The sequence below is a fragment of the Pezoporus wallicus genome, unplaced genomic scaffold (genome assembly GCF_028554395.1).
Source record: "Pezoporus wallicus isolate ANWC-B61680 ecotype Strahan unplaced genomic scaffold, APGP_CSIRO_Pwel_v1 contig_8006, whole genome shotgun sequence".
Lineage (NCBI taxonomy): Eukaryota > Metazoa > Chordata > Aves > Psittaciformes > Psittacidae > Pezoporus > Pezoporus wallicus.
In genome coordinates, this window is record NW_026635487.1 from 114893 (window position 1) to 138596 (window position 23704).

General features: G+C 47.8%; 2 protein-coding genes across 5 annotated transcripts; one reads left to right on the top strand and one right to left on the bottom strand.

The window, feature by feature from the left end:
• The first annotated feature begins 318 nt into the window (after positions 1-318).
• On the top strand, positions 319-11862 carry MASP2 (MBL associated serine protease 2). Of its 4 annotated transcripts, none has more exons than XR_008975151.1 (6): positions 319-412; positions 705-924; positions 1925-2102; positions 2331-2462; positions 10124-10299; positions 11790-11862. XR_008975151.1 is itself a non-coding variant. In XM_057431490.1 (5 exons), the coding sequence occupies exons 1-5, from the start codon at positions 408-410 to the stop codon at positions 9010-9012; spliced, it is 576 nt and encodes a 191-aa protein (XP_057287473.1). In that variant the 5' UTR covers positions 319-407; the 3' UTR covers positions 9013-9755. The 4 variants fall into 4 exon arrangements, 2 of the variants coding, with proteins under 2 accessions (XP_057287473.1, XP_057287479.1); XR_008975155.1 differs by lacking the exon at positions 11790-11862 and adding an exon at positions 8972-9086 and having other exon boundaries at positions 10124-10261; XM_057431490.1 differs by lacking the exons at positions 10124-10299; positions 11790-11862 and adding an exon at positions 8972-9755.
• A 2010-nt stretch (positions 11863-13872) lies between these two features.
• On the bottom strand, positions 13873-19271 carry TARDBP (TAR DNA binding protein). The gene is made up of 6 exons (XM_057431508.1): positions 19020-19271; positions 18648-18900; positions 18022-18185; positions 16973-17113; positions 16167-16337; positions 13873-15788 (listed from the first exon to the last, which is right to left on the bottom strand). The coding sequence occupies exons 2-6, from the start codon at positions 18883-18885 to the stop codon at positions 15261-15263; spliced, it is 1242 nt and encodes a 413-aa protein (XP_057287491.1). The 5' UTR covers positions 18886-18900; positions 19020-19271; the 3' UTR covers positions 13873-15260.
• Between the last annotated feature and the right edge of the window lie 4433 nt (positions 19272-23704).

Sequence of the window (23704 nt, forward strand, 5' to 3'; positions counted from 1 at the left end):
GCAGATCAGTTGGTTAGAGGGAAAGAGCATTGCCCAGCTCTCCTCACTCCCCCATGAAGACACTGGAGCCACTCTGTACCTCCTCCCACTCCCTGCCTTCCCTCAGAGCTTCCATACTATGGTTCCGTCCAAGAGCCTGCAGCATTCCTAATCCATCCCCTCCATCTCTGTCTGCCTCTCCCTGTCACTGACTGAGGCCTCATGTGCTGAGCACAAGCCTGGTTTTTAGTGATTGCTGTTCCCAGAACTCAGCAGGCTGAAGGGGGTGGGAGATAAACATCAGAGTTCAACCTCCAGACAAACACAGCAGAGCTCACACAATAAATACATCCGCCCCCAAATGCAAATACATCAGGAGAGATTCCTTCCCTGGGGCTCAGAGCAGGCTCAGGCAGGAGAGCAGCATAATGAGGTGAGTGTAGTCACAGGGACCTCCCCAGCTCCTCTGGCCACTTGGCTTTGTGCAGGCCTTGGAAGGCATGAGTGTGATTCCCCTCTTGTTTAGCAGCTCCTACAGTATCACTTCGCTGATACCTCCTGATTTCTTCTCTTATTAAATGAGAAGGGTGTTGAACATGAAGATTTTGGTTAGCACCAAGATACCTGATTGGTACTGAGACTGGCAGCTTGGATGTGTGGCTTTTGGTGTATGGTGTGAGTTGATGCTCACTCTTTCTCTATTCATCTCTGTTCCTTTGACACAGGTTGGTTGTCTTGCTAGCTGTGCTTTACAGTGGAGTAAGCAGCAGCGTTGTGCTGCAGAAGATGTATGGGAGGATCACATCCCCCAACTTCCCAAATGTCTACCCAAATCACAAGGAGAGAATCTGGAATATTACTGTTCCCAAGGGATATTCTGTCCGTGTTTACTTCACCCATTTCAACCTGGAGCTGTCCTACCTGTGTGAATACGATTATGTGAAGGTATGCGTAGGGCAGGGTGGTGTGTAGCCAGCTAAGTTGTTAAAAACTGTATATGTGATTCGGGACACATGCAGGACCAACATAATTGATGTAAGCTCTTGATTCTAGACAGCTAGTAAAGTTTAGGCTCAGCTGATGTATAAATGATGTGTTTATTGAGGCCCATGGGACTAGGAAGTAGAACTGGTTGTCATGTTGAAATGTCTGAAACTTGAGTAGTTTGTGCTCAGAGAATTCTGATGTTCTCCTCTCGTGAAGCAAAAGACTTGAAATCTTGCCCAAAACAACATTTGAGCTTCATTTTGCTGAAGTTACAGTGTGTGTTTTAAATTAACAAGTAGTGCTTTACACAGAGGATAATGGGAGACTGTAAAAGTGGAAGCGATAGTCTAAACAAGATACTGTCAGCTTGTCTAAACGCGCACTTGCCACACTTGCTGTGGTGTGTTTGCTAGCTAATGTGAGAAACAACCTCAGGAAAAGAAGCAAAGATACTTCCTTTGGGAAGTGGTGGAGTGATCAGTGGTGTCCCTGAAAGATTTGTACTCCGTATGCTGGCATGTGCTCTAGTCCAGGCAGCCCTGGTGCTGACTTAAGGCCATGCTACCTCTCTCCTTCTTCTGGTGTTTGCATGGGCATGATAACATGTTGCAGAGGGAGCTGTTGCACAGGAGTATGCAAAACCAGGATCTGATTGTCCCTCAGAGTGCCAAATTAACACCAGGGTTATAAACAAAGCATGGTACTGATAGCCCAGGCTGCAGAACAGCTTTATGTGGGCCTCTGAAAGGGAAAAGGGAGACAAAATTATGGGCTTAAATCCTGGGGGAAATCTTCTCTTAACTGTCCCTGGATCTGGACCCACTTCTAGAAGCACCTTTAGAGAGCATCCAAGCCTCCTTCCTCACACCATTAAACACATGCTTTCCAAGCCATGGCAGCAAGTTAGGAAGAGCAAAGCTCTGTGCTCATCTGGTAGATTTGTCTACCCATTTTGCAGCTGAGCTCTGGTGGGAGGACCTTGGCCACACTGTGTGGAAAGGATAGCACAGACACTGAGGAGGCTCCGGGCAACAAGACCTACAACTCCATTGACAACAACCTCATGGTAGTGTTTCGGTCTGATTACTCCAATGAGAAACCATTCACAGGCTTTGAGGCCTTTTATGCTGCTGAAGGTAAGAGACAAGCCCCTAATGCAGGTGCAAAAGATGGGTATGGTGGGGTTAGTGATTCCCTGGGCTCTCACAGAATGTGGCTGCTGGTGTGAGGTGGGACAAGGCAGCAGATGCAAAAGGGCCCAGCAACCAAAGGCAAACAAGCCAACCTCACAGAACAGTGGCTCAGAGCAAGACACAGTGTGGTTGAAAGGTGCTGTTTGCCTAATTCTGTGCTTCACCCATTAGATATTGATGAGTGCCAAAGAGTGTCTGATGGTGAGCCCCTCTGCAGTCATCACTGTCACAACTACGTGGGGGGCTACTATTGCAGCTGTCGGATTGGCTACACACTGCATGAGAACAAGAGGACGTGCACAGGTGAGCTCTTGCTAGATCAAGAGGTGCTTCCCTACCTACAACGTCCACTTACATCCAGTCCTGACTCAGACCCACTGATGCATCGAGATGAAAGCTGTGGGGTTTTGTTGTTGGTTTTGGTATTCCATATGCACCTGGTGCAGGGGGTTAGTCAGGGCTGTGAGCAGAGGCCCTGGTTTGCAGAGTGGCTGTGAGCTAATTGCTGCTGTTAGGGGCAGCAGTAATGTGTTGCCTGGCAGTTGGTTTTGGTTGCTTCATAGGCAGCATCCACCTGTGTTCAGCTTTAGACAGATTAAATGCAGAAGCAAGAAACTTGTCCTACGCTTCCCACCACTTCCAGTCTCTATGGCTGCCAGTGCAGCCAGCTTTGCAAAACTGAGTCTATCTTGCTCCCTGAGTACTGAGATACTGAGTATTCTGGACCTGGGTTAGTGGATGTGTTGGAAAAACTAACAATCAAGTTGTGAAGTCTAATGGAGAAGTAGTTTGCTCATTGTCCCTAGAAGGACACAGGCCAAGAAGCAGCACAGTCCACAGATCACTGACACCAGTGATCCACCCAGTAAATGGGAGGCAAGGCCAGGCACAGATCTCATGTTCGGAAGGGTCACAGCGTGCAGTTTGCCTGGCTGACTGCTGCCTGGCTCTGCTGCTCAGGCCACAGGCAGGGAAAGCACATGTGTGGTCAGGCACTGAAGTGATGCCTGGAGCAATGCAGTGATCAGCACTTCAGCATTCACTTTGCTGTGAAATGAGGCCTACACCTGGTGTCAGATTCATCCTTTGTGAGTGTGGCTTTGCCCACCTTGAGCTGAATCCTGGCTGGAAAGAACCAGCACACATACTGGTCACTAAATATTGGCATAGATGGGAAGATACTTTCTTTGAGCTCCCCAGTGCTGAAATCCAGAATTAGATCTAATTTCCAGTGCTTAAGGCTGTCTGGGCATTTACCTTCCCAACTATTACACCCTTGTTTCAGACACGGTTGCCTGGGTCTGATTCAAGATTCAAACTCCTCATATCTCCAGTGTATTGGAACAGACCTATTTCATTCAACCTCCCCTTCCTAAAATGGTAGCTTTTAGCAGAAGTGTATGGATTTACTTCCGCTGTAAAGCATGTGCCTGGTCTTAATGTGAAGGTGCAAAACGAAGAGCTATGAACTAGCAGGCTGGAGCTTTGTGTTGCCCATTCATGTGTGCACACTTAGGCACCATCCTTGCACGCTAGGAGAGGGAGCTTAGCAGCAGTATCCTGATGGGTGGAGATGTACACACTGGGAATTACTGTGGGGCAGCTGATGTGTCAGAACCTGTTCGCGTTGCAGAGGTCTTTAGGTACAAGCCACTGAGCTGGGCTGCAAAGCAAAGGTCTCTGTGGATCGCTTTCATGAGGGCAAAAGCTGCCCCTTTGATTGCTGGGCTCCTGTCTGAGCAGGCTGATATTGACAGGCTCTTTCTTTCTCCTTTATTTTCCAGCATGAGATAATTAAAGCTTCTCCTCGCTTAGGCAGAGATGGAGACAGATGTGCTGGGAAGAGCTGGTTTACCCTCCCTCCTGACCTGCCTGTTGCAGTCTGCCCAAGGGCTGCAGGCTTCTCATGCTCGGTGACTTGTATATCTTGGTTCCTTGCCTTTCAGACCTGCCTCCTGCAGACAATAGAGGCTGTTCCTTGTTGAAAGCTGATGGCAGCCTCTGGGACATTCATTTTCCTGCATTTCCCGTGTGTCACTAGGGAAAAAACAAAGGTAGATAAGGTAGAAACTGATAAGAGAGAAGCCATTGTGAAAGTCTCTGGAGCATCACAGCTACCTGAAAACTCTTGGATTTCTTGTCCAGCTCTTGTTGCTTGACCTTCCATAGTTTTTAAACTGTAACAAGACCAGGACTGCACACGTGTTCCTTTTAGATTTGCTGTTGTGTGCGCCCAGACTTGGAAATTGAAAGTATTTCTATTCAGAGCCCATTCATTCTCTGGAGAGGTTTGAATTTGAGGTTTGTTTTGATCCAAATATTATGACTCTGGCTGTATCTCCTATTGGGAACCTGAAATGTGTTCTGGTGGGCAAAGCCTTGGACTTCCAGGCATTTGGTAAAGTAATATGAATGTCACCAGAGCTTAGGTGTCTTGCCTTCATTCAAGGCAGCAGCGCCCACCACACAATAGGTGCAACACAAGGTATGTTCTTCAGCACACTTGCTTGTGGCATTTATATGTCTCAGTCCTTCACAGTGCCTCTCACTGCACCGCGTTAATACCCATTTGGTGTCCTTTTAGACTGTACTCATTTTGGACAGAGACTATCTTCTTAAACATGCTGGAGTAATGCTGTGCTCTGTATCTGTCAGTGATTAAAGCTCCCCAGCTCCATGGAGGAAACAAGAGGTGAACAAGTCAGAGCTGAGCAACTGTAGGTGAACTGCTGAAGATAAACCAGTGATTCGTTTAAAAAGCTTCAGGGATGAAGGTGCCTCAGCCCAGCAGCATTTCCTCACTTCTGCAGTTTAGCAGGTGTTGTTTTGAGTGAGAATTTATGAGGCTCAGTTTCTCCAACCCCATCTCCTCTTTAGTCCTAAAAATGGTAGGAGCCCTTTTCCAGGGGAACATGGAAGGGGATGGAGATGGAGTCTTTTAGATGAAACACTTGACACGTTGCAGGTCACTGCATCTGCAGACTTACCTTGAGCAAGTCACTTGATACCTGCTTTGAACACACATTAGCAGCATGAAAGGTAACATCGCTGCCTTGGCTTACTGGGAAGGTGCTTAGTGAGGGTTGTAAAGAACGGGTCTGGGGTAGCATGCCATGTAGGCAGTTACCAGGGCTTACTTGTGCTGGTTTTAATCTTGTTCAGGAGCTTCTTCATGGTCACAGTGAATTGTGATCAAAGCAGCTTGAAATCTTGTCATGGCTGGGTGGTACAATTTATGACCCACCTTGCACTGGAGACCTGAGCCACTGGCAATGGACTTGTGGGGTTGGAGGGGGTCATTTTTCAGAGTTCAAGCCTCTGGCAAACAGCTCACTGAGATTTTAATGAAAATATGACCTGAGCATAACTGAGCACTCTCTGGGCAGCTCTAAAGCTTGGACTGAGCAGTCAAGGGACAGCGTTTCTGCTGGCAGGTGTTAAAACCCCATTTGATCCTTTTTGTGCTGGCTGGTTTATGACTTTCTTACTTGCAGGCGTATAGGAAAAAATACTGCCCTGACAAAGGGGACTCCCAGTGGCTGCATCCAGGTTATTGGGAGAAAAGTAAGATCCAGTCGAAGCTTTTCATCCTGATGCTGGAAATTCCCTGGGACTAGCAGAGTGTCTTCTGTCGGGTCAGTCAGTTTTGGCTACTCGTGTGAGCACAAGTCAGGAGAGTTTATTGGGGATGACTCACATCTTTCAAACTGCGTTATGAAAATCTCACCTCAAAATTAGGAATGAACATGTAATGAGGAACTGTTGGGCTCTGTCTCCTTTAGTCCTTCAAAACAATGTGAAGGGCAGTTTTCTGAATGAGAGGGGGTGGTAATGGGGCACTGTTTGTATTTGAATAGCAGCCTATGGGGATGCCAGCTCTGTGCAGTTCTGGAATGTGCATTGTTAGAATGGATCTGGGCTAAAGATCTCTCAAGTCCGATCTCCTGTCTTTGATGCTGGCCAGCATCTTATGCTTCAGTGGATGATACAGTTCAGTAAGTGATTTTAAAAGTATAGCCACACAGCAGCATAGTCCTGTGCAATAGCAACTCTGCTGTCTGTGTGCTGCTTAGCTTAAGCTGGATTTATGGCACTAGGGTATAAAAGTTTGCCTTAAATTCTGTGTGATAGCACATTGCACAGATCAGTTACGTGCTATTTCTTAATCCTGGTTTTGTATCCGATTTGTGGGTTTCAGCCTTTAATTTCATCTTGTGTCCCTTTGCCCTTTTGTTACTACAGAAAGCAAACAGCCTTCAGAAACCACAGTAACTGGTTATGTGCAGTGTTCTTCTGTCTCTGCATGCATATATATGTGTGTGTGCATGTATGTGTGTGTTAGCACACAGAGGTCTTTTCTCCACTGTTTCTCTCACATGTTTTTATGCTGAGATTTAGTCTAAAACCAGTCCTTTAGACATACTTTAAGGAAAAAATATCATCAGAGTAAATAGAAGCCAAGGTGTCGCTGCCTTCTAACTATGAGGTTCTTGTAAGAGAGCATTTAACCTCTCTGAGTGTTCCTTCTCTCCCATGCCCAGGAAAAAATGGTTTTGTTGGGTAGTGGGAGAGGATTCTGATGCAGAACTAGCAGAAGATGTGAAATTCTGACTTCCTAATGATTTCAGCAGGGAGTTAGGGGTGTAAAGATAGTACTCATTATATCGTGGGCTGTATGCTTAGGGTAAGGCTTCCCACTGAGCCTTTTTTTCACACCCAAGGATTTCACGGTTGCTTTCCTATCTCTTCCTATAATTGCCTCCAGACTGCTCCTGTAGGGGCTGTGGAGCTGGGACAGATATTAGCAGCATGAGGAAATTTCAGCTTTTAAGTGAGGGAGCTGGTTTGCACTTCCATGGCACTGCTAAAGCTGCATGTCTTTATGGGTTTGGGGTGTTCCTTAGCGGATGGACGGAAGCATTGTAGTGGGACCTTAGCCTGGGGAGAGGCAGTGAGGTCTGTGTCACTGGGAGGAATTAAATCAGCACCTGCAGCAGCTCAGGAGAGTGTGCTGGAAAATATGCTTCCTTCTTAATACAGCCATCAAATGCTGCTGTAGTTTGAGGCACAATCAGTGGAATTACAGAAACGTGCATGTAGCTGCGGAGAATGAGGTAATAACAGTTATGGAAAGAAACCACTTGCTGATAATGCTCTACAAGTGTGGCATGGAAGGAGATTTACTTCCCATTGTAGCTCAGCTGATTTCTGCTGGTGCAGAGCGATGCTGGTCAGAGGCAGCCAGAAGCTCCAGGTGAATTAGTCAAGCTTCTTTGGACCAAGAGACGCATTTCAAACAGGGTTTAAAAATGAGGAGAGGCTGGGTTTTAACAGCATAGGCATTTCTAGGTGTTTTTAGTAACACTTTTACCCTGTGTGTTTGTCAGCTGTGTGTAAAAGCCTCAGAGAATGCATTCCGAGTGGAACACACGGAGGTGCTCAGTCACTGTGGTGATGGGTGGGTTTGTGTCAGTAAGAGCAGCTGCTCATAACTTTCTGGGAAGATGGACAGAAAGATTGCTCTGAAATTACAGCCTGTGCTAAAAGAAACCTTTGGTCTCACAGAGCATCACTGTTGTGTTGTGGTACTGGTGTTGTGCTAAGAGCCACGCAAACCCGAAACACAAAGATTGTCCTTTCACCCCTTCCTCCCCATCCTGCTTTCCTTTCCAAGTACATGCTTGTATCCAAATGCTTCCTGTAGGAGGAAGCAGGGCTGTTGCATAGGTATAGGGTAGAAGCAAGTTTCATTCTCTGGAGTAAAAGTCTTGGCTAATGAAATCCATGGTCAGTTAAGGGACAGTAGTGTGAGTGTCACATTCACAGCTTGGTCCCTTCCCACTGAAATGGCAACCTGAGACAGTATGGTCTGGTTTAGGTGATAATCTATAATTAATGACTGGATAATGGCATTTTTGTTTGTAATGGTGTGTTTGAGGCTACAATTCAAAGTCAAACAATTTCCCTCTTACAATTAATTCAGTGTTAGAGAGGTACAAAACTACAAGGGTGTTATCAGCCAGTGCAGCATTCCTCATCAGTTAAAGGATTGCTCCTACAGCTTTTGCAGCACATCATAAAGCCTTTGTTCCCAGCTGATCAAAGCACCACTTCACAGTGATCAGATGCTGTCAACAAGCAGAGATCCTCGGGGCACTTGTGGCTGTTCCTTCTTGCTTCTCTTCAGCAGGGAGCATTTGTGGCTCCAATTGTGTCGGCAAGAGGCACAGCTGGTTTTGCTCAGAAAATACAATTGCAGTCTAAATGTCTGGCAACAAAGGCATTAAAAAGAAAGAGCTGCATTCAGAGGCTCCTGGACTTGAGGAGCTGATAGCTGTCCCACCACTCTGCACTCTGATACAGCAGACAGGCTGCAAATGGAACACCTCGGAGTGTTCCTGATGAGCTTCCAGCTATCGGGCTTCTTTCTGACCTCCAGCCCTGGGGCTGTGCTAAGTGGTGCCTCCCCAGTGCCCTCTGCACCACTCCTGAGGCAGGAGTGCTGGATAACGCTGCTGCCCTGCTCCTACCACCACAGAGGGAGACACAGAGAGGGCAGTTTTCTCAACAGTAACAAATGTGCCCTGGTGAAATGTGTGAGAGGAGCTTCATTCCATAGGTAGGTAGATACATAGCTCTGTAAAGCTTCTTGAAAGGGTAGACTAGTGTAGAAAAAGACCCACTACCTTTACTCAGCGCAGTGGAGCTGAGTTCATTGTTCTGATCACCATTCCCACTGCCAGAGTCAGGTTTTTACTGAAAGAATTGGAAAATCACCAGCCCCAGCTATCCAACAGATTATCCCTGCTCAGCTCCTGCAGCTACAGTGTCCAGGTGGAAGGTGGCTTTCTGATCACACTGGGATTCATGGAGACCTTTAATGTGGAGGCACACCCAGGAGTGTTGTGCTCCTGTGATGTCCTTAAGGTAAGGTGAGGTTTATTGCATTGCAGCACAGCTTCTGTGAGACAGGCCCAGTTCTTTCACTGCATCATCTTCAGCCTGGGTTTCACCACGTTAATTTACAGCCTCATCTCCCTCTATTTCTCCTCATTCATTATTTCTCCTCCTCCCTTCAGTTTTGTTGGGTTTTTTCCATTTCTTTCAACACTTTCCACTTCTGGGAAATTCACCACAACCAAACCCAGGCACACATGGGTGTGTGATGACTTGATAATTTCATCACAACTTGTGCCTGTAGCGCCCATCAGTGATGCCAGGGGAGTCATTTTGCATTCAGTTTCCTTGTCTGTAACATGGACCCAGTGGCTGCTTCCCAGGAATTCCAAAGCAGTTAGGATGCTTGGAGAAAAGCCCTGCTGTGAGTGACCATAGTGAGGAACTCTTAACAACCTGCCTGGGCTTTTAAACAGTGCAAGGACCTTTCTAACTGGTAATCTCAGGAGCACACGCTGGATGGACACTGAAGTACAGGCGACAGGTGGGAAGGAGACCTATGCTTAGTTCTGAAGTCCAGACTATTCCCAGAACTTCATTCTGGAAAGGCCTGAATAGCCACCAAATAGTGGTGCTTGGAAAAGGTGGTTTCCTGCTTTGTTTTCAGGATTGTTCCTGTTAAACAATGTAGCTACTGGGTAGCTCACTTCTGAAGGGAAGTTTTAAGGGAATCGGGAATTCCAGCTGACCCTGCAGTTGAGCTCAGGTGCAGACATATGATTTTACTTTAAGGAACAGTTTTCCCAGTGTGTCGGGAGTGACAAGGTATGTGTTGTGGCACCAGAGAGAGAGCCTGGCCCCATGCAGGTCACTGCTCGCCTTCAGTGCAAGAGCATCCCAGTCAGGCAGTTCTTCCTTTCACCCTCGGTAAATGTAGATCTGTATCCATGCAAGTGAGGTGGTGTAGAGAAAGCACAAGGAAAGGGTGGGTTCTCCCTCAGGAGCCTGTAGCAGTAAGGCACATATTAGCTCCTAAGGGGAATAATAGTGTTTTCTGATCCTTGCAGGTTTGCCGTGTCCCAGTCCTGAAGCACCACCCCATGGTCACACCGCACCAGTGCAGTGCGGTACCTTCTGAGTGACAGCTCCGCTCTCTCCTGTGGCATCGGATATGTGCTGCTTGAAGTAGGCGACCCATGGAGCTGCCAGCCCCATGGAACCGAATTCCTCAGGGATTAACCACGTAGGTACCTTTTCTCATTAGCAGTTTGTGTTGTTCACATACTGTAATTATGAGGTGTGTTCAGAACACTGCATTTGCTCAGAGTCATCCTTCCTTTGAAGAATCCCGTTCCTGTGTGTGCCCGTGTGTGTGTCTGCCCCTACTGATGCTCTTTGAGCACTGCTGCTTAGAGATTTGCTTGTAATTATCTCGGAAGAAAGGAATGATTTTACAAAAGATTTCACAGGATCAGTGTAGTGAGAAATTTTAATGTTCTTTCATTTGTTACTGCATCTCTCCGGGGAAGTTAAAACTGGAATACTCGGTCGCTCTGACTGAATGCCGCAGTTTAGGCTTATTTCTTAGCAATATCCTGCTTCCCAGCAGGCAGTTTTGGAAGATATTCCAGTCCATGTATGCTTATGGCATAATTTGAGGATCACAGTTAGGTGACTGTATTTTAAGAAGGCACAGGCTTATCTCAGGGGTTATTTTGTACCCAGTCTGATTTGGTAGTTGCACACATTCACTGTGACACACACACACACCCCCGGCTGCCCTGTGCCCAGCTCTGGGGAAACAACACAAGAGGGACTTGGAGCTGTTGGAGCAAGTCCAGAGGAGGCTCCAGGGGCTGGAGCAGCTCTGCTCTGGAGCCAGGCTGAGAGAGCTGGGCTGGGGCAGCCTGGAGAAGAGAAGGCTCCTGAAGGGGAGACCTGAGAGCAGCTCCAGTGCCTGAAGGGGCTGCAGGAAAGCTGGAGAGGGGCTTGGGACAAGGGATGTAGGGACAGGCCAAGGGGAATGGCTTTAACCTGCCAGAGGGGAGACTGAGATGAGCTCTTAGGCAGAAGCTCTTCCCTGTGAGGGTGCTGAGGTGCTGGCACAGGGTGCCCAGAGAAGCTGTGGCTGCCCCATCCCTGGCAGTGTTCAAGGGCAGGTTGGACACAGGGGCTTGGAGCAAGCTGCTCTAGTGGAAGGGGTCCCTGCCTGTGGCAGGGGTTGGAGCTGGAGGAGCTTTAAGGTCCCTTCCAACCCAAACCAGGTTGTGATTCTATGGTATGTATAAACCCATGAGGACTGACGTGAAGGTTAGTGTCCAACACAAGCAGCAGGGAAGCTGGGTGCACATGGAAAGGCTGTATTCCCTGCTGTCCTTGGAACACACTGACCAGCACTGGATGCTGTCTTTGCTGGTGACAAGGCAGGTGTAAGTGGTAGAACTGGTGCCCACAACTGCAACTTTAGCCTCCATGTTCCGGAGAGGGTCACTGTCCCTCGTGTTCTCAGCCAGCAACATTCAGATCCATGTGATGATGGTATCGGAATGATTTACCTTTTCCCATCCTGAAAGCAGTGCAGCACAGCAATGCATTTAAAGATGTTTTAAGTCAATAAAACCCTAGTTTTTGTTTTCCCTTTATGAATGAGCAAACCAATGTGTAACTGATGGTGATTTTCTGTGGTTAATTAATTCCATTTAATGTGGAATTAATTTGATCTTTTGTTCCTAGTTGTGCTTCATGGAGAATTAAAATGTCGTGAAGTCTTCGGTAACAGAATGTCAAAGGAAGCCTGCTGGGACAACAGTAAGTTGCAGTAACAACAGTAAGCAGCAGTAAGTCAGTGCTATCTGTGAATTTTAAATGATAGGTGTGAGTATTTATATTGAAAACATACAAGTTATGGTATGAGAAACATTTTCTTCTTGCTTTGTGACTATTCCAGTTCTTGTCTAAGTGCTTTTTAGGTGGCAGATGTTGCAGTTTCTGCCATTCTAAAAGCACTGATGGTTATTAACAAATCTTAAAGAGAGGAGGAAGTGTAGTGGTGTCCTTGGAAATAGTGTTTGATCCCTCAACAGCTTTATGGAACTAGCAAAAGCAGCAGCATCACAGGAGAAAAACAGTTCCTGTACTCTGAGAGCACTGGCACACCTGATCTTGTATTCGGTGTATGTGCTGGTTTCCTGTGTACACGCTCACTGGCAACACATTCTCAGAACTAATGCTGTGAAACCCTGTTGTGACTATGCCATCTATCCCCTTCCCATGTGCATAAACTTCCTCTTGCCTGCATCTCACATTTCACTAGTATTTCAGTTCCTAAAATAATATAGCTGAAGATGAAATAACTTTAAACACCAAACAAGACTCCAAACACTTCGTTACATTTTCAACAGCAGTTTATTTACTCACTTACAAACACTATAGCGGATGCAAAGCAAGTAGCAAACATGACTAAAACTTGAAAATGATTCCAAAATTGTCAGGGATTTCGGCTGAGGGTGAAGAATGCTAAAATTATCACCAAAGACTACTCGGTGCTGCCCAGCAGCCTGACAAAACCTACCCCTGGACAATGGAAACAAAATGAAAGCCATGCTACTTACAACTTACCATGAGGTTCCTTGCAGGGGGTCACACTTAGGCTTTGGAGGTCCAAGAATACCATTTTTAAGTGTTACTCAGCAGAAGTAGCTGGTAATAGTGCAAGTGCTAAAATGCAAAATTCACAGATGGGACAGAGTTTGCAGATTATTCTGGCTTAGGTGCAGGAAAAAAATAACTTAAGACACTTTTTGCAGTGGGATCTGAACAACAGAAGTGTGGGATTAACTCTTCAGCCTGAGTGTTCAGAACCCCTCTTTAACCCCCGAGATGGCCACAGAGACCCAAGCTGATTGTTCAGTACTGCAAGTAGGAAACTACCACTAGCGCAGGTTGTCCACTATTTAGATGTTCTTCCATTCACAGGCAGTAATGAAGGTAAACTTGAAAAGTTCTAGTTTACAGCTGTGTATATCCATATTCAGAATATTTACAGCTACAGCATAGTAGTTTGATGTATAAACACTATGGATTGAGCTCCCAGGGGTTTCAAGCACAAGTAGATTAAACAATTCCTAAAGCTCTTAGGGCCAGCGGAAATCATCTTCCACCAGTTACTGTTCAAACATCCTCCTCTTTGTTAAGAAGCTGCCTCTTGATGCTTCTATGCCTGCAATAAACTTAGTTTTTCAGAGTAAGACTTTTGTAAAAGTCTGTGCACATTTACTAACGCATTCTCTGGCTGAAAAGGCTTTCCTGACTAGAGATGAATTTACAGCTGTCCTCTGGGCTGGAAGTGTTGCAGGACCCCTGAGCAGACAACTGGTCTGAGAACAAGTTCAGTTAAAAACGTGCATCCCCCAAGGAGATGCTGTGGCCAGAAAAACAGTTTCATAGTGTTTGTTCCCCCAACCCGCTGCTGCTGAGGAACTCAACTCCTAAAGAACAAGTAACGTCCCTTGGTACAGATGCAATGTGGAGGGAACTGCTTACCAGTCTACGTGCGGGCACCCAAACGTGGGGGAACTGGATTTTAGATCTATAGGTATCACTGACCAGTGCAAAAATGCAGTGGATTAAAGGTGGGTGTCGGGTACCGATAGGTGATGAGCGGTGGCTCCGTTTGCCTTGGCAGCTTTTAGAGCATGCTTATCTGAAACAAACTGCATAACTGCACCAAAGCTTTACAGCACTTCATCGCAAAAGGGTAAAATTAATTAACTGCTATGAATTCTTTGCATTCAGGGCTGCAAAACAAAGACACATATTACTTAAACCAGTTTTATTTAAGAATTTCCTACAGTGACAAATCTTATAAAAAGCATCCAAACACAAAACTGCAGCAAACGGCATTCTTATGGGTATCTTACAGACAGTGGGACTACCACCCTGCAGAGGCACACCAGTGACCTCTGCTCCAAGAGCTACTGCAAAAGCACACCACAAGCTCAATGTTCTCAGCACAAACCCCATCGTCTTCAAGTCACGTTACCACACTTACAGATCATTAACAGAAAAAAAACCACACACCATACAGCATTCACAGCAGTTGACATAAGGGAAAAAAAATACAGATATTCATTTCACAGAACACATTCAACTAGTTGATTAACTAGGTATCGAACCCACTTAAGAGTCTTCCACATGTGGATGTCCTTTGAATGCAAGAAACACTCGTACTTTATTTGCTATCATTGCTCTCCGCACACTCTCTCACCAAAGCCACAGGATGGAGAGACATCTCGCAAGGAAAATAAAACCCCCCAATGCACCACCAGGTCTCTGCATGCGCTCTCTCCTGTACCTCGCACATACCAGCCCTCTCATGCCTCGGCACCATCACCAATCCCACACAAGGTTTCAAAAGTTCAGACAGCCTTCTGGTTCCATCTCACAGCCTTGCGTTCACAGCGTTGATACGACTCCATGAAATAAAGAGTAGCGGATAAAAATGGAACACCCACCGTCTAAGACGCAGCATGTGCGGTGTGATGAAGTATTCTTGGATGAGAAAGCATGTAGACAGAAGTATTCCTAAGGCAGAATATTTACAGCACTGCTTTCAATGAAGTGCTTCTTCCATACACATTTGAAATGAGATGAACTGCGGAGATTAAATGAAGCCTTCATATCGTACTTTAGTATGGAGGGGAGACAGTGTTAAAAAGAAACACAACACAAAAACGACACTGTGTTCTCCAGCTGGGGCACCTGGAGAGTCTTATGGTGGGATCAAATTAAAAACAAGAGGGGGAGAGGATGCTGTTTCTGACCAATGGTTTCCATTTTGGACATGCAAAGAATTCAGCTAGCCAGGAAACAAGGGCTAATAAAGTATTACAGGAGAAACCTGTCCTATCGGTTGTAGTGTTAGTTCACCTAGCGGGCAAACAGCCGTCCACTTCCAAACATTCAGTATCCCAACAAGATAGGTAACAAAACTTATAAAATTCCTTTTACCTTTCTTTTTTTTTTTTTTTTTTCCTTTAATTCTTTTTTTTTAAAAAAGAAAAATGTCAAAAATACTGCTGCATATCCTGCACACTGAGCAACCGGAGCTGGAAAACTCTGTATATAGGTAATTTACAGTATACTTACCAGGAGTTAGAAAAATTTGATTTCCCACCATAGAGTCAGTCTCAGAGCCCACTGCATCTACATCCCCCAGCCTGACGACTTGGAATCCATGGTTGAACCAAAGCCTCCGCTGAACCCACTGCTGGAGCCCGTGTTGGAGGCTGACCCCCAACCTATGGCTGCCGAGTTGGAGCCCCCATACGAGTTGTTTCCTGAACTAAAGCCCTGGTTCTGCTCCCGCTGCATGTTGCCCTGAGGCTGGTTGTTCCCCGAGGGCCCTGACTGGTTCTGCTGACTAGCCAGCATGCCCATCATGCCCCAGCTGCTCTGCAGGGCTGCCTGCGCTGCTGCCATCATGGCAGGGTTGATGCTAAAGGCTCCAAAGTTCATGCCCCCACCCATGTTACTGCCCTGGTTGTTACCCAGCCCTCCCCCACCTCCTCTGTTGTTGCCAAACCCCCCTTGATTCCCAAAGCCCCCCGGATTACCACCAAATCTTCCACCTCTCTCTAACTGTCTATTGCTATTGTGCTTAGGTTCAGCATTGGATATATGTACGCTGATTCCTTTAATGATCAAGTCCTCTCCACAAAGAGATTGGGCAACCTATAAGAAATAAGGGATTGATTAAATGTATGTTAAGACTTGTCTTTTTTAAATGTCAGTAGTACAAGACACAAAAAGCCCATATGCTCTGAGCAGGTTTTTAACCTGCAAAGGAAGCATATGCATATACTTAATCCAGCTTGAAGCGCTTTATCTTCACATTCACTGCTACGCTAACTTGCAGTATAAAACCCCATCTGTACAACAGCATCTGAAGAGTGTAACCTCAGACAATTCAATAAATCAAACCGAGCTAATACCACTGGAATTCTCAGGACAGTGGACAAGTAAACGTTCCATGTGTAATTCCAGAACTAACTCTTTATCAAGCTACTGACACGTAGGCTATCTATGAAGTTAAACTATTTTAAGCCATACCTGATCATCTGCAAATGTAACAAAAGCAAAAGCTCGGAAGGGTTTAGGAATGAAGACATCTACCACTTCTCCATACTGGGCAAAGAACTGGCGGAGTTCATCTGCTGTCATGTCCTCAGTGCAGCGCCCAACAAACACTTTCCTGCTGCGCAAAGGTTCGTCAGGACTTTGCTGGAGAGAAGTGAAGAAGGGGTAAAGATCACAACTGCCCTTGGGAAGGGAGTGACACTCAGATGAAGGCCCCTCCTTATCTAGCCTGCTCTGAGGACTGCAGATCAAGAAAGGCTGGGACTGAAGAAACAGTTCTGTTCAGAGTACACCTGCACCGTGGCACAAGTGAAAAGTGACAAGAGAACGAAGATGGGAGCAATCCACCAGGACAGTGATGAGCCCACTGGCAGAAGGATGCTTTTTTGGGTAGTAACTGCATGTATTCACACAGGAAATAAACAGAAGCTTCAGGTTCAGTTCTGAATTCAGAGACTTGTTCTGCTCTTCCCTAGGTTAGTTATTCTATCTGCTTTACTCACGCAGCAACATGTTAAGCAGGTACTGCTGGACACTGAACCACATTATTTTCAAGATTTCCATCTGTACTCAATTCCCCCACCTAACTACTACCTCTTTTCACTTCCTACTCCTCCATCCCTCCCCATTTTCCCCTCCTTGCTCCCTACTGTCCGGTCCATTCACAGACTGAAAAGCCACGTCCATTGATGTGTTCACCTGCTCACCCAGCACAGCTGCCAGAGAAGTGCCCTTCAAGTGCCTGGTGAAAATACATCCAACAATAAAAGCCAAGGTACCTTGGAATTGGGAAGTTTACAGTCACACCATCTCCCGTCTATCATGTGCCGCTGAGACATGACTTTCACCTGGGTTTCATAATCCGTGAAGCGAACAAACCCAAACCCTTTAGAGTGGCCAGTTTTAATGTCCTTCTTAACCTAAGGGAAAAAGGCAGACTTTTAGTTGCTCTCACTGTATATGCCTACCTTTTCTTACAAAAGTTACTGTAATGTTACACAGTCAAAGCAGGGGCCTGAGACACCTAGGAATTAGTTATGAGCTTGCCTTGAGCCCAAGCACAACTGAAAATGGGATGGATGTAATCTGTACTCTTGTGATGGCACAGCCAGACCAGCTGTATGAGCAGAGCAACCCCAAAGGGGCAAATGCATGTAGTGGGCAACTACAGGTACAGTGTGCAAGTAATGAGAGATAAAGAACAAGGCAAGTGTATCAGGTAGGTGAGAACTCCATCACGCAGGTTTGTCTTCCAACTCCTGCTGTCAAAGAGCCCTCAAGCCTCAGCAGCTGTGGCCGTCAAGGTCCTGGGCAGCACCAGGCCTGTGGTACCACACATACAGAGCTGCCATGGGCCATGTGTGCTGCAGGTTAACAGCTGGCTGGCAGGCAGCGACGAGCCAGGAGAACCACTGGTATGAAGCGTGCTGTTACTGAATGGATTTAATAACGTTAAGTGAGAGTTTATCAGGCTTGTGAACATTCCCATCAGAGCAACTCCAATTCCTCAGCACGCACATAAACACACATGTATAAACACACACGTATTCAGCTACAACAGTTAGTAACAGTAATATACATTAAAAAGCTCTTCAAACACTGTACCCATTCAGCTGATCTGTGTCAATTACCGCTCCCAAATATTCCCAGCCATCTGCACCTACACAAGCCTGCAGCTGGAAAGCTCATGGAACAAAACGCAACCTCGGGAGACACTCAGCTTCAGGTCTTCTCCAAGTTTACACGGCTCTGTCTCTTTCTACTGGCTTTGTCAGAGGAGTGATTTCTACCAACGTCCCTCCTTACGCGAGCTGCAAAGGGGTATTACCTGCACCATCAGCACTTCTCCAAATGTACTGAAATATTCCTTTAGGTCTTGCTCAGTGGTTTTCCAGGGAAGCCCCAAGACTATTAAATCCGAAGTCTTCTGCACCGCTCGTTTCACTTTCACGGCTGACGATGCATCTGTTTCATCCATTTTTCTTTTATTATCTGAACATAGAGAAGTACATCAGACATCACCCTCAGCTCCGGAAACGGCTTCTGATTATCAACCACACGGCATAAAATCAGAGACTAGAAAGCCACGTGCCAGCCTCTTTTCCTGAGCATTTTAAAGCGTACCTCTAACTAAACCACGGCTCGAGAATCATCTGCTAAGTACACAGAGATCCTATCACTCCACAGTCTCTGAAGGTCTGTATTAGGCTGTGAAGCTCCCAAGGATAACACAAGGCTGTCATTAAAGTGCTTGTATGGGGAGAGACCTAAAACTCTTACTGAAAACTCAGTGGGGGCAAATCTCCTTTGCCAGACAAACACATGAATAAAATGGCTAACTTCCCTAAACCAGCGCGCTCAGCAGCAACCCCGCTGCCCGTCCTGCTGGCAGCGACTCACACGGGCCTCTGGGCTTTCAAAGAGCACAAAAAGGCCGAAGGGACCAGGACAAACCTTTGGGGTAATTCACAACATAGACCAGGTTCCCCCAGCCGGCCTCGGGCGCGTGCAGGATGCCCTCCACCAGCCGGACCCCCCTCATGCACTGCGACACCGGGTTCCTGTAGCGCAGCCCGCAGGCCCCGGGGAACTGGGCGGTCACTGTGGACAGCAGCACGGTGCCGTCATCCTCCGAGGGGATCTCGATGGGCTCATCGTTCTCGTCCTCCGTCACCCGGATATACTCCGACATCGTGGCTGGACGTTACTGAAGTACAGGAGAGGGGGGAAAAGCGGCGTAAGCGATCACCCCGTGCCCCTTCACTGGGGTTTCATTGTAGCCTGAAGGCACAGCCTGATCTGTATTTATTACACGACGGGGCGCACCGAAACGCGCTGTTCGTTGACGTTACAGCCTCAGGCCCTGCCGGACCGACACGCACGCGGACCAGCACGCCGGCCGGTCCCGGAGCCTGCGGACGGACCGACAGCAACAGCTCCGCGGGGCACAGAGGAACATCCCAGCGGGGCCGCGACCGGTGACGGGCTGAGGAGAACAGCGACCCTCGGCCTGGCAGGGCCCGCCCAAGCCTGCGACCGCCGGGAGCGGCCTGGCCGCCCGCACCCAGCACCGCCGCTGCCCCGGCCCGAGAGCCCCAGGCGCGCCCGCCGCGCCCCGCTCACCGGCCAGGGAAGGTAGCGGCGTGTCCGGCAGACCCTCGCCACCTCCGCCACGCTCCACCCGCTGCCCTCCGCTGCCGCCGCACAAAATGGCCGCCGCCACCCCCCTCAGAGGCCGGGCTGGGCCGCGGGGCGAACCACTGCGAGTGGCGGGGAGGGGCTGCAGCGGAGCGCGCCCGGCCGCGGGGAGCGCCGCGGGACCGGGACCCGGCCCCGGTCCGGAGACAGCTCGGCCGCTGCCGGCCCGAGCCGCGGGCTGTATCCCCGGGGCGGGGGGAGCGGCAGCTGGAGAAGGGACCGCTCACTGCCTTCCCCCCCAGCGGTGGGACTCATGGTGCGGCCCTGCCCGCGCCTGCGCGGGGGCTGCCGGGAAGAGAAGGGGCGGTAGCGGCGGCTCCGGTGCTGCGGTGGGGCCGAGCGGAGCGGGGTTCCCGGCACAAACGTGGGGATGGGGATGCGGGGGTTAAGACCCCCCCAGCAGCGCCCCGCAGGCTGCTCGCGGTCAGTGGCAGCGGGAACGGCAGAGCCCGGGCCCGCGGGCGCTGTAAGGACCCGCGTTCCCGGTAGCGGCCGTCGCTCAGCTCACAGGGGGAGCCCGGGGCCGTACCGGCGGCCCCCGGCCCGTCCAGGGCGCGCTGTAACGGGGACCTGCGGGGAGTTGCCTTGGCAGAGGGCGTCCCTCTTGCGCCTTCCCGGAGCAAGGTAAGGGTAGGGCTGCAGGTAACGGCAGCGGCGGTGTCTGAGCGCCGGCCTGGAAGTGCCCACGTTCAGGGTTATCTGTGCCAGCCTCTTGCCCACAGGCATGAACGAGCCGAGGCACGTCACCACTTGACTTGAATCCTTGTGTGCCTGGTAGGAAGGGTTCATCCCACACGCCTCCGTCTGCAGGTCTCCTGCAGGCATTCCCTGGGGATCTTGGGAAGAGCTAGATTAACCAGCCTGACTGACGCCGGCGGCCTCATGGCAGCTCAGCTCTCTGTATCGTATTTAGGGTCCTAGTCTTGACACACTACCCCCTTCCTCAACAGCTGGTTCACTCAACTGATACCTTCATTCATTCATTCCCCCGGATGTTTGAGGGCTGTTGAGTCCTTCCATTCACTGCCCTGCTATGAGACAACTTTGTAGGCTTGCTGGAAGTTAAAGCTAGCCCTGCCCTTTAATACCAAGTGTTTGCTATAACATGGCTTAATCCTTTCTAGACCCAATATCCCCTCACTAAGGAAAGACTTGATGCTTATGTCTCATACAGTATTAGAGACTTTTGAACTCCAAAGCCATTATGGCTGAGGGACACTCATGTTCTGCAGAAGAGCCCATCCTCATCCACTTTCCTGAGGTGCAGCACAGGAGGGGCTGCTGCTGTGCCCAGCTTGCACGGATCTGTGCTCAACCACACAGAGGAGGAAAATACCAGTGGTGGCAGAAACATGGCATTTTCCACCTGCTCTGGTTCCTTTTATGTCGTTAATCATCTGCTTTCAGCTAGGTAACCACTCCAGCTTTCTTTACTTTGCAGTGATAATACCATAAAGCTAGAAATGAGTAACTGTTGCACGGTTTTAATCAATCATTTGTAGCTGGATAATTGCCATTCCACATCTCTGAGTTATTTTAGCCTGATCCTTCACGAGTAAGCTTATCTGGTCCATCAGTCACAGTCACATCAATTGTCACAACGGAGACATCTGCAACACAATCGGTTTTCATTACAAGATGCATATGAGCAGGGAGCCACGCAGGGTTGTCATCAGCAGAGCTGTAAAGTCCTGCCTGCCATCAGCAGAGAGGAGAGTGCACTGCAGAGATTCTCTAGCCAGCTCAGCCCTAACTTAACCAGCGCACTGCACTACACTGTAATAAGGACAGTGATTCTTCTACCACCTTCTCTCTCCTTTCTCCTCATCTGATCCTTTGTGACGCTCATCCAGTCCACACGTGGGTCATTTTCCCAGTGCTTGGCCTTCCTTGCACCAATGTCCTAGAAAGTGGTAAAAAAAGGTAAGTCTTACTAGTAAGGGAAGGCAGCCCTACTGCTGGAAAAGGCTAATCCAGCCCCTTGCAGTAGTGTCTTCTGCTGAGTACTTAAGACTCCCACTTCAGGTTTCTTCAGTTGCAAGAACTGGCTGCCAGCACCGCTGAAACCAAGCCCATCTGTGCCCATGTAACTTTAGACTCAGCCTTATCATTTAATTACCATTCTTCAGCAGAGTTCTGAGAAGACCTGACTAGACACAGGCTCTTGAGATAAGCTAATGCTCCACGTAGGCGTCCTCCTGAAATTCCTCCATTTTCTAGCCATCCACGAGCCACATCCCAAATCCAGTTCTGAGGTTGCCAAGTCAGCACTGAGGTAGGCAGTGTTGTTTGAACATGCTGGGAGGACTGAGCAGTAATTGCAGCGTGTCAACATTACCTCCTGCACCGTTCCGAGTCTAAGCTATACTTTAGCAATCACACTATTTGAAGAGGTTGTGGTGGCATTCAGCCAGAGTGACCTCTATCTAACAAAGCATCTGCTGGTAATTTCACTAATGAACAGAGTAAGCAGCAACCCTGAGCTAGGTTTCATGCAGGGAAAAGCTTGGAGAGAGAGAGAGAGCAATGAGCTTGATGCAGCTTGCTGCCTGTAAAACAGGGAGAGAAGGGTAATTATACACAATAGAGATTTCTGCCCCAAAATCTTGGTCCTCAGTTTTGGCTTGGCATTAAACAAATGTTCCTGTCCGTTTTCTGTAAGAACCTGGATTCTTGCAGCACTTTCCTTCTGTTATTTACCATTATGATTAGGTTTAAGTTAAGCAATTAACAGTGGCATTGCTCTTGAAGTAACTACACCAGTGTGCATACAGCTAGTTAATTCACCAGTTCCCTCACACTGGCAATTCGGGGTGCCCATGGGTGTAGACAAATGCAGTATCCTGGTACTAGCCATCACATATATTGACTTAAGTGTGCCCACAGGCACAAAACAAAACGCAGTACAATAACTGTTTGCTGCTCTAGGTTAAGTGTGCTCATGGGTACAAGGAAACTCAGTGTAATGATCAGCTGTTCACTCTCCCAACAGCACTCGGGATGAAAAACAACATCAATGGGGCTCTAAATATAACCTCATGATAACAAAACCACCACACAAGTGTGGGTCCTGAAAAACATGGAGTGCTTGGGCCTGTATCTAATCACAGAGTAGTAAAAAGCAGGATTTAATGAGTGATGGCATGTCAGTGTATGAGAAGCCCCAGAAATCGGCCTGATTTGGCAGACAGTTAATAAATACCTCTCACCCTTACTAAAGGGAAGTCTTTTTGTTTCTGACATCAAGCTGCTTCTGCTTCATTCTGCATGTAAGGAGGATGAGCACAGTTTCTCCTCTCTGGACATGAAACAAGTGTTCTCTGCAGAAGTCTGAGCATATAGAAACATCAGATTCCTGTGTTGGTTCTCATTCTAAGTACATTTAGCAAGGGCAGAAAAGCAGCACATTATCACTGTATCCCTAGGACTATACCCTTGAGTAGTCTGCATCCTCTCCATCAGCATTACTCTTTCATACCCAAGCACAATCTTCTTTATCACATGGACCAAATAAAGCCCCCCTTGAACGCAGTTGCCTGAAGGAGCAGGGCACCTTTCAGTTCATTTGTTTCTCTTTGTAATTCAAAGCCATGTGAGTCTCTAATTAAACAGATACCGTATCATAGGGAAGGAGGCAGCGTTCCCTTGAAGGAGCAAGATCAGTGGGGCTTCTTCTTCCTGGCTCCAATTGAAAAGCCATTCACACAGTAAAAGTAGTGTTTCACAATACTCCCTTTTCCCCCATTCTTTGAAGGAGCTTTCACCACAGCCACAAGGGCATTTGCAATAGACACTTCTTCCCTCCCCTGGAAACACCTACTACAGGTAGAGCTTTCCATACACAAGTGAGTTAGCAACATAAACATTTACTACTGCCCAGCAGCCTAGAAACAACAGCTAGAGAAAAGCTTCCCTTAAAGCAAGTAAGCAGCTTCCACCCATGTAAAGTACCTGGAAAGATCACTTAGTCCGCGGTTCTCACAGTGACACTCCTGCTAATCCCCTTAACTGAAACAGCATCTAAGACTTCATTATAGTGCCTGAAATATTCCAGGCAATTTTCCCATGATCCTATAAAGCCATGATTTCAAATACCTCATTTTTAATCCACCTTAGATGGTTTAGTCCTATTTCTTAAAGGGGCAGAGTTTCCACCTTCCTTTTGGTTCATGTCCTTAATAACTTCCAAACTTGATCAGGAAGGGGGATGTGCTCTTTAATATCTCAGCACACACACAAAGTCAGACTTTTTACGTGCTTGGCTCTTGCAAGAACCCAGAAGGACTCAATGCCCATCAGTGTGGGGCCTTTCA